The sequence below is a fragment of the Ochotona curzoniae genome, unplaced genomic scaffold (genome assembly GCF_017591425.1).
Source record: "Ochotona curzoniae isolate NIBS_2020 unplaced genomic scaffold, NIBS_Ocur_1.0 scaffold_4506, whole genome shotgun sequence".
Lineage (NCBI taxonomy): Eukaryota > Metazoa > Chordata > Mammalia > Lagomorpha > Ochotonidae > Ochotona > Ochotona curzoniae.
The window spans coordinates 68,615,001-68,630,201 of record NW_024467119.1 but is presented as its reverse complement, the minus strand read 5'-3'; the positions used below and the strand labels follow the sequence as shown (position 1 = coordinate 68,630,201).

Below are 15,201 nucleotides of genomic sequence, written 5' to 3'. Positions count from 1 at the left end.
CCTCAGCTTAAAATGAAAAAGCAAGCAGGCAAAATCAAACATCTATTTTTGTGCCCAACTTCCATCCACTGTCTTATTAAACTTTAGGTATTGGAGTAAGTACCTCATTTCAACAAATATATACAGCGCTTCTCCTGGGTATGCAAATGCAAAGGGCTTATGAATATCACAGGGGACAATATTGATGTACAGCCAGTTAAACCTCTGCCTGCAGTGCTGACATCCCATATCAGAGCACCTGTTTGAAGCACCCTGCTGCTCTTTTCTCATCCAACTTCCTGTCTGGGTGGTCAGCAGAGGATAACCTAAGTGCCTAGGCCCCTGCCACTCATGCAAAAAGTCCAGGTGGAATTCCTTGGGTTTCTGGCTTCATCTGGATCAGTCCACTAATCATGGTCATTTGGTGCAGAGAAGGTCTTCCATCCTTTGTTCACTCCCTAAATAGCCACAAAGGCCACAGTTGAGCTAATCCAAAGCCAGAAGCCAAGCCAAGGAGCTTCTTTGGGATTTCCAATGTGGGTGCAGGGTCCCAAGAACTTGGGCCATCCTCTGCTACTTTCCCAAGCCATAAACAGAGAGCTGGATCACAAATGGAGCAGCCAGAGCATGAACCTGCATCCGTATGGGACACTGACCCCGCAGGGTGGAAGATTAGCTTCTGATCCATTGTACCAGCCCTAAAAATTGTTCATTAAAGTGAGGAAAAAAGCTTTTTTTTCCTAAAATTAATCTATCAAGGACTACCTTTTTATAGCTGATAACTGTGTGCACATAATTGGGAGAAAACAAGTTTGTTTTCAAATCCCTTTAGTATCAATATCTGTAAAATTCAGAAAATGAAACTACTACTTCTTGAAGTAAGATATTTTGAAGGATGGGGAAGGGGGAACCCCAGGCTGATAATAATTTATCATACACATGAGAGAAGAAAAACCAAATAATTCATCTTTTTAAGAAAAATATAACCAATATTGGGAGATTGGGTGGAAGCCTAGAAACTTAAAAAACTTTTCGTGTCCAATAACATATACCCAATGATAAAATAAAAATAATTTCTCTTTAGTTCATCAAGACTTCCAAGTCTAACATTGTTTCAGAAAGAAAAAATATGATATGAGGGCATTTATGATTCAAAGGTGTTCATTAATCAGTATTTGTGTTGACACAGCCCTGGAAAATACCAGATTTTACTGAATCAAGCTTTAGAATAGGCAAAACCTGTATTTTTAATAATTAGAAGAGGTTATACAGATTAAATTATTTTTCTTTCAAAAGAGTGAGTATGGCAGTTTCCTCCAGCATACAAGGAGCCCAGCCAGTTGTGGTAATCGCAGTCTTGAGTTCTGACACCTTGCTGACTTACCGGGGAAGGATCTGTGTGCGTTGTTTAGTTTCCCATTTAAATCCCTACACTATGCAAGCGCAGAAGGTGGAGTCGGTCTGTCCACTCGGCATTGAGGCTGCGTTGGGGATGAGCATTTGGCTTAGCAGTGGAGACTGGTTAAGGTAACCATGTTGCTTTACCAAAGCCCCGAGCTTTGCTACCTGGCTCCAGCTGTGGAATCCAGCTTCCCGCTCCAGCAGGCCCTGAGAGGCGGCCATGCAGGCTCAGGTCACTGGGTTCCTGCCACCAGTGCCGGAGACTTGGACCGAGTTCCTGATTTCCTTGCTCCACATTCAGCCACTGTGGGCTTCTCTCTCTCTCTCTTCCCATCTCTCTCTCTTCCCATCTCTCTCTCTTCTTTCCCTCCCTCCCTGCTTTCCTATATCTTCCTTCCTGCCTCATAAATTATTGAATTAATTAAAAATACAGTATTGCTAGAGTCTGAGACAATCCACATTTTATAATTCCAAACTTTAAAAAGTAAAGGGAAAAAAAAAACTAAGTCCATTTAAAAGTACCTCAGCCAGACACTGTAGAGTTAGCTGCTTTATTAATTTATATGTTCTAGTAATTTGTGAAGGAAATGAAACCTTCCTGTGATAAGAAAATGAAACAGGGTAGCACACCTGGGGTTACAGATGGGTAGCAGTACCTGACTTATAATTTGGTTTTCGTTCTTGTCAAATCTGCCTTTATGGAAACAAACTACAACTGTGGCTAAATAATATTCAGTAACTATTTCCTTGTCTTATCTGCTTTGCTTTGTTTTTTAGGAAGATGGGAAATAGAAGAGTTGAAAGCAAACCGAGTCCCTGGTGACAGAGGACTAGTATTGAAATCTAGAGCAAAGCACCATGCAATATCTGCTATACTGGCTAAACCCTTTATTTTTGCTGACAAACCTTTGATAGTTCAGTAAGTCTTGCTATGTGTTTGAATACTTTTCTCTGAGTCTGTATTCATCTGGTATAATGTGGCTTCTGAATATAGCATACATTTTAATAACAAGTCTAAAAATCCAGATGTTTCCTTTCTGTTCCAATTAGTTAAATACAAATGCGTAAACACATACAAAACCACGGAGACTTTCAAGGAAAAGCAGGTAATGATAAATTCTATGCTCTAATGTATAGTGCTAACATTATCAACTTAATGTATTATAAATCATCATTTCTCTTATTAAAATTAGTTGCAATTAAGACATGAAGCGTCTTCAGAAAGTCCATCACAAAGGTGTATTATGAAAAATCTGCTTAGGGTTAAAAGTTTTTCTTTTGTACCCAGGAGGCATATCTTTTTAATTTTGTCACCCTGGGTGGCTTTTGGATACTGCCATATTGACTTCAGTGTGCTCTGAACAGACTCACAATCGGTGGCTGCTAAACCAGGGTGCAGAGCCTCAGGCAGCGAGTGTAGACAGGAAATCCACATGCAGAGGAGTGGCTTTCAGGTGTAGACCCTTTACAAAAATAACGGGTTCTCACCGACACCTGTCTCCGTCCCCAGTGGGGACACGAACTTAGTGCTGCTGCTTGCATGTGGGCTGCCAGAAAACAGGGATGTAAGTTCCTCGAGCTTATTTCCCTATACTGCTATGAAGCAAAAATAACTGGTGTGAGCACAGTGACAAAATCGATAAAATTCAAATCACAAATGTGTAAATGCTTTTTTCTATCTTACATCACAAAATGTGGCTATACAAAGTGAATTACAACAAAAGAAACTATAAACAATTATAAATCATATCACCCAAGGACATCTTCAATGCTCTGTTAAAACACTAAACAAGTTGCTTTACATTATGACTTAGATACCATCTGTATTTTAGAGGTTTGGAAAATTTAGCACTTGGTGTCAATGACTTAATATTTCAGGTGTGATGCTTCGGCTTAGCCTACATTAAGTGGTTTAAATGAATCAAAAATATGAAGTAATGTCAAAAAGTATGTTACCATTATTTAAATGAACTACATATATTGTTAGGAGAACCAAATAGGGCTAATATCTGGGTGTGGTATTATTTATCATGATTCAAGATCTGATTCTTGAGGGTTCGACAATGACTCTACTATTGCTTTAGGTAAATACTCCTCCATAATAAAATGAATCACTTAATATTTTCAGTTCAAGTTTCTAATTGGGCAAGTAATCAAAAGCAATGGTTTGCCAGATTAGCAGCAAAGATTTGAAAACAACTTTTAGGAAAGAATGAAATAATGATCCTGAAGAAGGAGACAGGGAAGATCCAGAATTGCCTCTCAGTTTGTCGTGTACTTAAAGACAACTGAAGGGAGAAGCAATGTTTTTGACTTCTGCTAACATCAATAGAGATAACTGGGCTAAAATATAAAATAAAGAATATTTTATATCGAATACCTGAAATACCATGGATTTATGATATAACTTTAAAGGTGCTCCCCTCCCCCAATCTGTGCACATATTGGTGCATTTTAGCATCCCCATCTGATAATTTGCAATCTGAAATATTTATTCATTGCCCTTTATTTCTTCAGATGAGAACAATTTGGTGATTTTATTCAACACCTTTAAAAAATGTTTTTTAATACTTTGTATTTGTGGAACACAGCCTGATAATTTGGCATATGTGTGTGATGTGTAACGATCAAGGCAAGAAAATCAACATTTCCATCTCCTTCAACTTTTTTAAAGCTTTGAACGTCTTATCCCTTCACAAAAATAAACTTACATGCTTTGGGATACCAGGGCTTGCTCCTTTATGTAACTTTGCTTTGGTACTCATTGTCCATAACCTTATACTTGCTAACCTCTAGTGACCACTATTCTATACTCGTAAAAAAAATCATTTTTTAAAGATTTGCTTATTTGTATTGGAAAGGCAGACTAGATTTATGAGTAGAGGGAGAGACAAAGATCTTCTGTTTGCAGGTTCACTCCCCAATGGCTGCAATAGCCGGAGTTGAGCTGATCTGAAGCCAGGAGCCTGGAGACTCTTCCGGGCCTCCCACATGAATGCAGGGTCCCAAGGTTTTGGGCCATCTTTGACTGCTTTCCCAGGCCACAGCAAGGAGCTAGATAGATAGTGAAGCAGCCAAGACATGAACTGGTGCCCATATGAGAGCCTGGCATTTGCAAGGTGAAGATTTAGCCACTGAGTCATTGCACCGGACCCGCTCAGTTTCTTAGAGTGTGTCCTGTTTTCTTCCAGTAAATTCATAGCATCAAGTTTTATGTTGAGTTCTGCAATGCACTGTGAGTTGACTATTGCATATAGTGAGAGATAGAGGTCTACTTTAATTCTTCTGTATGTGGATATCTAGTTGTTCCAGCATCACTTACTGACAAGACTTTCCTTCCCCTGTCTGTGTTTCTGGCTTCTGCACTGTAACAATGGTCCCTGGCCTAGGCTGTTTTAAGTTCTATCTTCAAATTGAAAAATTGTTTCTTCTGCTTGATTCAACCTGTTATCGTGGCTCTCGGTTTCTTTCATTTATTGAATGTTTGAACACCAAGATTTGTGTATGGTTCTTTTTTTATAATCTTTATTTTTACTGAATTTCTCATTATCTGTGACTGTATTCTCTTGTGTCTCATTGAGTCTCTTCAAAATCATTATTTTGAATTCTGTTTCAGGAAATTGGTTCATTTCCTTTCGGGGAGAAGGACAGGAAGAGGTCTGTTGCTGAAGTTATTGTGTTCTTTTTGCCATGACAAGTTAACATCAACTTTTATTTTTCCTATGCTGACTTTAATGCATCTGCTAAATTTCTTGTACTAATTCTATAGGGTGGTTTTCACAGTTAAAGATTTTCAGGTGAGGAGGCATGGGTGTCGCCTGAGTAGGCCATGTTGGCATTGGCTCCACTGGGCACGTGAGTATAGACTCTATGCATCTTCGTCAGCCATAATCAGTGTCGGTGTTTGCATCTGTGTCTCATTAGCCTGGGTTTCTCGGGGTTATGAGATTTCTGTGCTAGCTGATACACAGCTGTCTTAGGGTGGGATGGCCAGCAGCTCTGCCAGTGGTGCCTGTGGCCACAAATGTGATGACTCTGTCAGTTTTCATGGGCTGCATGGTGACAGAGCCACTTGGGTGGGTTCAAGCAAGTGATGTGCCTCTGGTTCAGTTGTGAAGGTGATGCACCTGCCAGTTTCAGAAGGGCACTCTGACTGGCATAGGTCAGCATGGTATGGTTCACCCTGCAGTGAAGGTACAGTGCTCAGCAATTTCTAAGAGCGATACAGGGAAGAGTTGGTCATAGTGGGTCTGGAAAGGCCCAGTGCAGCACACTTGGCAGTAAGGAAGGGTAGGGTACCTGTTAGCCTCTGAGCCCTGGGTAGGTGATTTTACAGCCTTTTCAGATCAGGCTGCTGAGGGTAGACTGCCCAGCCACCTTCTGGGGCTGTGGACAGGTGCCCTGAACTCCTATCGGGTTGCCCAGCCTCCTCCTGGAACTGTGGACAGGTGGCCTGAACTACTGCGCTGTGAGAGGATGGGCTGGGTTTGCCCGGGCGCTCAATGGCACCGCATTTGGATAGGGCCTCAGGATGGCATTGCACAGCAGGAATCTGCACAAAGGAGGGTGCACCATGGGCTGGGCGCCCAGAAATAACCACAGTGCCAGAGAAAGCTTTTCCAGAAGCACAGGCTGTGGCACTGGCAGGGACTGCTCAGGGCCTCCTGCTTTCAGTGGCGCCATCGTGTGAAGTCCCTCTTACTTCAGAATTGATCTCAGCTGAGGAAATGAAGCAGTCAAGGCTGTATTCTTCAGTCACTTCTCTGCAAAGCTCTCCTGGGACCATGTGTTCTCTGCACTTCTGCCACATCCCCGGTGTACCCCAGCATTACCTCTGAATACACCAGGGTCAGTTAAGTTCTCTCTCTCTCTCTCTCTCTCTCTCTCTCTCTGTCCCTCTCGCTCTTTATGCTATTTTAGTGGAGAATGGCATACCAGACATGTCTAGGCAGCCATCATACTATGACATCCAAAGAATTATTAATGTCGCAGTGTGCTGACTGCCATGCGCAAGGCCACCGCCAAGAAGGATTAAGCGCCCGCCCTGCCCCGCACCCCAGAAATAAAACTGTAGAGCCAAAAAAAAAAAAAAAAACTTTTGACGTCAATATGATGTTCAAGTAGCTTTGGTCTTTAGAGCATTTCATATTTTATATTTTCAGATTAGGGCTGTTCAGCACATAAAGAGTATGCAAATTTTGAAAAATCCCAAAGTCTCAGAAATATGAAACACTTCTGGTACTAAGCATATCAGGCAAAAGTTAGCCAACCTGTACTTATTATGTAGCCATATAACTCTTAGAAACTAAGAATATCCTAACTGAAGACATAAGAAGCATACTAACTCATAAAAGATTTTGAGAAGTTCTTAGAATTTACTAATGTGAAAATCAGAGGAGTTACAGAGAAAGTGAAGGAAAAAATGAGATCTTTCATGCTAAGATTCACTCCCCCAAATCACTACAACAACCAGGGCTGGGTCAAACCAAAGTCAGGAGCCAGGAACTCTATACAGGTCTCCTTCATGGGAGGGAGAGGCCCAAGCAGGTGGCTGTCTTCTCCTGCCTTCCAGTCACATTAGCAAGAACTTGAACAGAAAGCAGAGCAAGCAGGAATTGAGCTTTCTCTCTGATGAGGGGTGCTCCTGATGGCTTAACCCATCTCAGGTCCTGACAAGGTCTTCAAGTAAATGCCTGTTTTTAGTTTTAATACTGTTTTTGCCAAACGTGACCACATGAGTTTATTTTCCCCTGTAACACAGGGCCATTTCAGGAAAGAGTTGATATTCAAAACAATTTAGGATTAAGTTTAGATATGCTTCCAGTTTTCCTGTGACTTAAAGTTCAGCAGCTGTTGAGCTCCTTGAAGTATGTTTTACTAACCCTCTAACCCATAGAGAATTATTTATATTATACACAATTATTTGGAAGGTCCTTAACTTTACAGTATAAAAAGGGTGAGAGCAGCTGAGTCTAGGCATAATAGAACAGTAAAACAATGAAGTCACTTCATGAAGCATTTCTAATTCTTCTATACCTTACATGAAGAAAACAAACATTAACCATTACTTAAAATAAAAATAGGACTTTGAGGAACACAAACCATCCTTTATTTAAAAAAAAATGAAAATAACAAAACAAAACCTTTTTTGTGACAATGACTGAATCTCGTAGCTTTGAGCCTTTATTTGCCCATTGATGAGGTCACTGCAACCATCCTTGGAAAAGTAGAAATACTCCATGTCCCCACAGAAAATTATAGGCGAGCAAATATTGAAGCTATAGTTTAAAAAACCTGACCCTACTCAAAATATCTCAAGGACAAATGCAGAATCAGAGTGACTTTCAGAACTTCATGACGCCATAATTTAGGCTTGCAGCCAATCTCAGAAGCCACTTAAAAAATTGAACTCAATAGAAGGTATGCAGGGAAATCAGCCATATTCTTACAAGTCAGAGATAATCACTTGAAGTGGTCCTGTTTGCTCTGTTCTTTCCGATGTATAAGCACACAAACACACTAATCATGAATTGGGTTCAATTAAAGCTTCATAGACTGTCATTGTCACATTCTTGTCACCTGTCTGCTTAGCAAGATTTTAAAATACAGTCCTTTACTAAAATGAACACTGTTTCCTGTTGCTTCTCAGGTTTTCATCCTATTTGTTTGAATTCAGCGAACAAAATCGTAACTTTTTTGGATTTTACCGATTTTTTTTTCACTTTGATATCCAGCTCCTCATTGATTTTGTCACATGTGACTCATCAGTTTATCAGAAATGTCATCTAGCTGTGCCCTGTTGTCTTAGCAACATCATTTGCTGAAAGAGAACAAAGCTTTGCTCAGAGTTACACTGTATTATAAATCCACATTCTCTTATTTTTTAAGGTCTTATTCAAAACTGTTCAAATTTCCTTATCTCATAACTTTTCATGTCTGAAATACTCCAGGATATCAACTGAGGATACAAAATCTGATGAAATGTCTAATTTAATATGATTTGTATAGAGTTGAATTAAAGGACTTATTTATTGTAAACATTCTGAAATCATTAACAGTTTCTTAGAAAACTTTTGCGGTTGTACCCATGATGCTTTAACCATTTTTTCTTTTCGATGGTAAGGAATATGTGTGGTATCTAGCTTATCCATTCAGAGTTTCCTGTTATGGTTTTAGTCAATCTTATTTTTAACGGTTTTGGGTACAAGCAAATATTAAATCAATTAGTCAGTTTTTTCATTTTTGATGATATTATTTTTTGAATATTTTAATAATGGGCACTTTTGGAAACACATTTCTGTTCATTTCCTCTATGTTGCTTATCTTTACATAACGTTTCTGGTAATATGAAGCATTTCAGTGTAAGTGAATTGACAGGAATATGTTAGATTTTAAAGAAAAATTAGTAATTTTTATCAGCAGTGTGGTTCTTTTTTCCTTCATTTAGATATGAAGTAAATTTTCAAGATGGTATTGATTGTGGAGGTGCATACATTAAGCTTCTAGCAGACACTGGGGAGTTGTCTCTGGTATGGTATTTTAATATTTAAGAAATTTGTTAAATAAGTATCTTTAAGCAGTAATGGATAAAATTGTTTTCAAGTGAAATTGAAAAGAATGTTGAACATCGCTTTCCAACATGAGCTTGTGTAGCTTCTGTAAGTTGCCATTGGGCTTCATGGAAAGTTCTTCAAAAACCCCAATTTTGTAACCTGTTTCAACATAAAACTTTTCCATGTGTCTAAATAAGCAATGACATGATACATGAAAATACTATTAAATATCAAATCAGAATTATTTCCCCAATAATAATTATAATTTTGTTATAGCAGAGCAGTAAAATAAAAATTGGCCAAAAAAATGAAAAGTAGGGCAGTTCAGACAAAATAATGCATTCTAAAAATTTTTTATGAGGAATTGGCTATATAATTTTAAGAGGTTGTAGAAAAAACACTTAAATACTGGGCATTTATTATGCCTGCTCCTACAGGAGGCTGTGCCGTGGTTTCTGCATGTAGGAAGTTAAGGGAGGCCTCCCTGAGGTTCTTGTCAGAAGAGGCTACCAGGAGGCTGAGAAATGCAGCATGAAGGCTTCCTTCTGTACTGGGACAGAGCCAGATGAAAGAGGCTTTGCTAGTATGCACTGGTGATGTGTTTTACGTGCTGTAAGGTCATCAGCAGGTTGTCAACAAGCTCGTATAGCCAAGTATTCCTGAAAGCCCTTTATCTGACTGACTGATTAACATCCAGAGAAGCCTCCTAGTGTGGGTGGTATCAACGGTATACTTCACACGTTATAGAATGAATGTATGGAAAGGTTAAAACAAAGTGCTCAGTGGTGACTGGATTTGAACCCTCAGTATCTGAGCCCTGACCCCATACTCTCAACTGCTACACCGACACCACTTAAAGGGAAGTGACGAGCAGTAAGATCAGGGCGTGTGTCTGTTTTGTGTTTGAATCGCTCTTTTTTTTGTGTTCAGAGGATCATTTTCTGGTCTCTTCCTGAAGAATAGTCATGAATGGTCATTCTTTTTTTTTATTATTATTATTTTTTATTATTATTATTATTATTTTATTACATTGCATCATGAGACACAGTTTTACAGGCACTGGGATTCCCCCCTCCCCTCCCCAAAACCCGCTCCCCCCCCCCATGGTGGATTCTTCCATCTTGTTTAGAGCCTTACAATTTTACAATTCTTTGATGTAGATCAGAAGCAGTCTACTCATATTGATTATTGATTCCTTGATTACTTCACAATATCTTATTGCATGAGATACAGGTTGTTTGGGGTTGAAATAATATTACTGTTTCAGATTGACATCAATTCATGAATGGTCATTCTTAAGGGTCATACAGGGAGGGGAACTTGAAAATCATTAATGGAAATCAAATAAAAGGAAATCGTTTAGTTTTTTCATGAACATTTTGAAGAACTCTTGATCAATTTACTGTATTGCTTAACTTGTTCAATAAAATATTATGGATTTATGCACTTAAAACTGCATAATTCTGCTGGGTAGTTTAAACTTCTTTCATATATATTCAGGAAGAATGTAATATGTGTTTAAATCTGTTCTTAAGTGAAGTCTGTGGTTTCCGCACATCCTTTATTGTCACTTGTATTAAATAGTTCTTTGGTAGTAAGCATTTATTACATTTTTTGTAAACTCTTCCCATTGAGAAAATTAATAAAATACTCTGTAATTCTCAACTAATCCCAACACTCATCTCTCTTTAAAGGAAAACTTTTATGATAAAACATCTTATACCATTATGTTTGGACCAGATAAATGCGGAGAAGATTATAAACTTCATTTTATCTTCAGACATAAACATCCCAAAACTGGAGTCTTTGAAGAGAAACATGCCAAACAGCCAGATGTAGACCTTAAAAAGTTCTTTACAGACAGGAAGACTCATCTTTATACCCTTGGTATATCCTTTTAATTCATTCATTAATTCAAAAATATCTGCTGATTAGAGATAGGTTCATTGCCAAGTGGTTGTGGGGGAGAAGACAAATACACACCCTAGCTTTAAGGGGCTTGCCTTTTGGGGAAAAACAAGCCTACATTATCTTACCTCCAGGTAGAAAACAAAGTGTCACGTGAGAGACACAGGTGAAGTACAGTTCAAAGACATTGCTCCTTTCAACTTGGAAAAACATGGAACAAACCTAGTGGAGATTATAGGTGAACTGGTGTTCTGGGGGATAGGGAGGATGGGGAAGATGACTGTGGCTGAGAATGGTACCCTAACAAGGGAAACCTGAGAGATCGAGAGCAGGGGGTGCCGGATGCCAGGCTCGGATGTTGAGGCTTGTCCTGTAGACAGCCTGTTCTCAGGTCTCTCCTCGTGGGGGTCGTGCCATAGACCTTGCTTAGAAAGGAAAAACACTGGGCTCCCTCATCCATAGCCTTACTTCAGTAGTTGGGGATTTGCATGGACATGGGGGCAGGGATGTTATCTGAGGTGTTACCTGGCTACATACAATTCTCACAGCATTTCAGAAACCAGTTGAAACTAATTTATTTTGCTTTGCTTTGTTTTCAAACCAATTTTTTTTTTATTGCAAAGCTAGGCAGACAGATGGAGATTCATAGAGAGAACGTTCCAGTTTGCTGGTTCATTTGCTCAAATGCCTGCCATGGCTAAGACAGAGCAGGGCTCAAGGAAAACCAGGAATGCCACCCAAATTGCCCACTTGGTGACACGAATCCAGTTGCTCGAGCCATCACTGTTCGCTCTCAGAGGCTGCACAAGCAGGACGTGGAGGCAGGAGCTGGAGTGCCGGTCCCCAACCCAGGCTTGTCCAGTGTGGGACACTACTGGGCTACGTGCTTGCCCTCCAGAGAACATTCTGAAATGGTTCTGTCAGATTTCTCTCAATTCGCAGCATCATCCAAGATTAATGTATTTCAGTCTTCTTTGCAAAGGCTGCACATTGGACACATTCATTTTGTACTAAACTAAGTCCCTGTTTTACCTTTCTGATCAAGCATACATACTGACGTTTTCAGGAATACAATGTCAATGTATAAATAATAAAAAAAAATTTAGCTAGAAAAGAAAAAAGGAATTAGACTTATTATAAACCTGAGTAAAAGCATAAGAGATCTATATCCTTTAGAACTTTAATTCTGCTCTCAGAATTTATACAAATAAAATATTGTAGATGAAAACGAATGACCTGTGTGTGTAAAACAATCTAAAGACCAAAGTAGGAGGAATTTCTAATGTAATTCAAAGATAGCTAAGGAAATGTGAAGTTTAAATCAAATGTTTATATAGATTGAGTATCCTTAATTTGCACCCCTCAATTTCATTTTTTGAGTGTCCCCGTATTGCTCAAAATGTTGTAGATTTCAGAGCATTTTAGATTGCCAGATTAGGGATGCCTCACTGAGTAAAAGTTGTGCAAACTATTGTATAATGCAGAAGTTTCTCAACCCTGAAATACTTTTGGCTTGAAGAACTTTAGGGTAGGAACACTCAGCCTGTACTATTGAAATGGGGACATAAAGCTGCATATTATGCAAGCAAACAGGAAAAGAATAGAAAACAAGGACTAATCTCATTTATCACATGATACACAGCATTGCAAAGATGGTATGATATCAGCAGTGGTCTTTGTTTTGCCTTGATTTAATTGCTGTATTCTCTTGGAAACAAGAAAGACTTGTAGGACTAGAATTTAAATTCAAGTCTTGTCTCTTAGACATTTGCTTTTTTTTTTTTCATTACTACTGTACATCAAGACTTTGACCCTTGTGTGAGAATGTGAGGATTATTGAATTACTTTTTACATTTTTTTAATCCTGTAACTTAAAAAAAAGATTTATTTATTTTTATTGGAAAGGCAGATATACAGAGAGGAGGAGAGACAGAGAGGAATATCTTCTGTCCAATGATTCACTCCCCATGTGGCTGCAGCGGCTGAAGCTAAGCCAATCCGAAGCCAGGTGCCTCTTCCAGTTCTCCCACGTGGGTGCAGGGTCCCAAGGCTTTGGGCCATCCTCGACTGCTTTCCCAGGCCACAAACAGGGAGCAGGATGGGAATTGGAGCTGCTGGGATTAGAACCGGCACCCATATGGGATCCCAGCCCGTTCAAGGCGAGGACTTTAGACACTACACTATCATGCCAGGCCCTATCCTGTAACTTTTTAAAAGAATCTCAAGTGCTTTCACACACTTTATATAATCTGCTGCCTCTTAGTATAGAATTTAAAACTTTGAATGCAGTTTTCTAAATGGAAACATGCTTTGCCAAAGATTATTCTTGTCACATATTCTATTTGTCATACACTTTGTTTTTACTGTGCTTTCAAAAAACAAAAATCAGTTTGTTACAAAATAGAATAAGAAAGCTGTCTTTTCAAGAATTTCCTTCAGAAATGCCTTTTACGGAATTCAGAAGAAACTTGTACATTTTTGCTTTTAAGATCATACATTTAGCTCTGCTTTAATCTTGGCATTTCCCACCCTGCTTTTCCATAGTGTGGTTATGTGTCCTGAAGTGTAAATAGCAGAGGAGATAGAGGAGAAAATACTGAGCATGGGGTTGCTTTAACAGTTTGATTTATTCTGAGTGAGCTAGTTTTGATACAAATGAGCTGGCCTTGTTGTGACTGAAACCTTCAGATTGTTACTGCTTCTGAGCTGTAGCTTCAGCAAGTGGCTGCCCTGTGCTGGCAGCTCCTACTGGCTGGCTGAGCAGGAGCAGAATGGGGCAGCACCTTTCCTCCTTCGCTTTCTCCAAACACCCGTCTTATCCAGTGACCTCCAAGTTCACAGATGAGTAAGAGATCCTTTATTTTGGTGTTTCAAAGGATCAGGGAGTCCTGGATAACATTTTTGGCTAAGGGACTTTCACCAGGCTAAAATATAAGTGGTAACGTTGCTGGTAAGTGTGAGCTCAAATAGTTTAAATCACCCTTAAGATAACTGCACACTAGAGCGTAAGAGGCACTGAATGTGAAATAGCAATGAACCTTTATCGATTTCTTGAAAACTATGGGAATGTGTCAAAGTTAATTTGTCTGTTTTGGTGGCTGGGTTGGTGCGATGTTGAACAGCGTTGTTGTTTGTAGAAAATAGTTACCAAAACACTCAGGTGACATGTTTGAGATCTGCAATTCACTTTCGGGTAGATCGGGAAAAAGTTACTCTTTATAATGTATTTACAACTTTTGAAATTTGAGACAGCTTCCAATTCGCTGCTGAGAACACTGACTTGTGTCCTAAAACTGTGAAAGCAAAGCTGGTTATGAGTCTCAGACACAGCCAGTCAGAATTCTTTCCTTTCTCTTCCACCCCAGCCACTCCCCTTCTTCCCTTCCCATTTTGAGATATATTTAGCACTTTCTTAGAAAAAAAATTTTTTCCCTAATTTTGCCTTTATTTTAAGAAGTATTATAATGAGTGATTTCAGCATATTTTGATTTAATACATTGTTTATTCTCTGGTTCAGAGAAAATATTATCCATGAAGTTTATAGTTGCTTTATTGTTTAGAAGATTATCTTTAAAATTTCAATCACAATTCTAAGCGTGATATATTCAATTTGGTTTTAGTGATGAATCCAGATGACACATTTGAAGTACTGATTGACCAAATAGTTGTAAACAAAGGAAGCCTACTGGAGGACGTGGTTCCTCCCATCAATCCCCCAAAGGAAATTGATGATCCCAATGACAAAAAACCCGAGGAATGGGATGAAAGGGTAAAAATCCCAGATCCTTCTGCCGTCAAACCAGAAGACTGGTAAGCAGAGAATCCGGTGGCACAGCCTTAGTTGGCATAGTTAAGTGATGAGATATAAAGTGAGTAAAAGTCATAACCAATGAAACTTCCTCTTTTAACAATGAGCTACTTATTTTGGCTGTTTTACATGAAATGCTTTCCTAAACTGGATTTTGTACTTCTTTGCATCTGGTTTAAAAATTTTTAAATTTCATTGTGTTTTGAAATACGTGCATTTTAAAAAATACCTCCAGTGCTGTCGTTGGGAAAAATTCATGATTCTAAACCATCACTTTAATTACTGGTTCCTGGAAAACTTAGTGTTAAAGAGAAATAACGATTAGTAGAGACGATGTGATTGTGTCCAGAGAGTGTCATAGGTGAGTTGTGCCAGGTAGAAGGAGCAGTCTGGATGTAGAAGCAATGAACAAACGGTGACTTGGCACAGCATTCCCAGGTCTCCCGGCTGTCTGAGGACAGAAAAGCCTGCATTGTTCTCAGTGCACCTTCTGACACTGCTTCATGCTGGTTTACCTGTAAATCAGAGAAGCTGCCTGTAACAACCTCATTC

The 15,201-nt window shown here is 39.1% G+C and overlaps 1 protein-coding gene across 1 annotated transcript in view; it reads left to right on the top strand.

Moving 5' to 3' along the window:
* The window catches only part of CLGN (calmegin), a 42,212-nt gene that overhangs the window by 17,330 nt on the left and 9,681 nt on the right, over window positions 1-15,201 (top strand). The window contains exons 5-8 of the mRNA XM_040967243.1: window positions 2,158-2,299; window positions 8,828-8,909; window positions 10,628-10,820; window positions 14,462-14,651. Of these exons, the coding sequence (XP_040823177.1) occupies window positions 2,158-2,299; window positions 8,828-8,909; window positions 10,628-10,820; window positions 14,462-14,651 (607 nt within the window). The remainder of the gene's footprint in view (window positions 1-2,157; window positions 2,300-8,827; window positions 8,910-10,627; window positions 10,821-14,461; window positions 14,652-15,201) is intronic.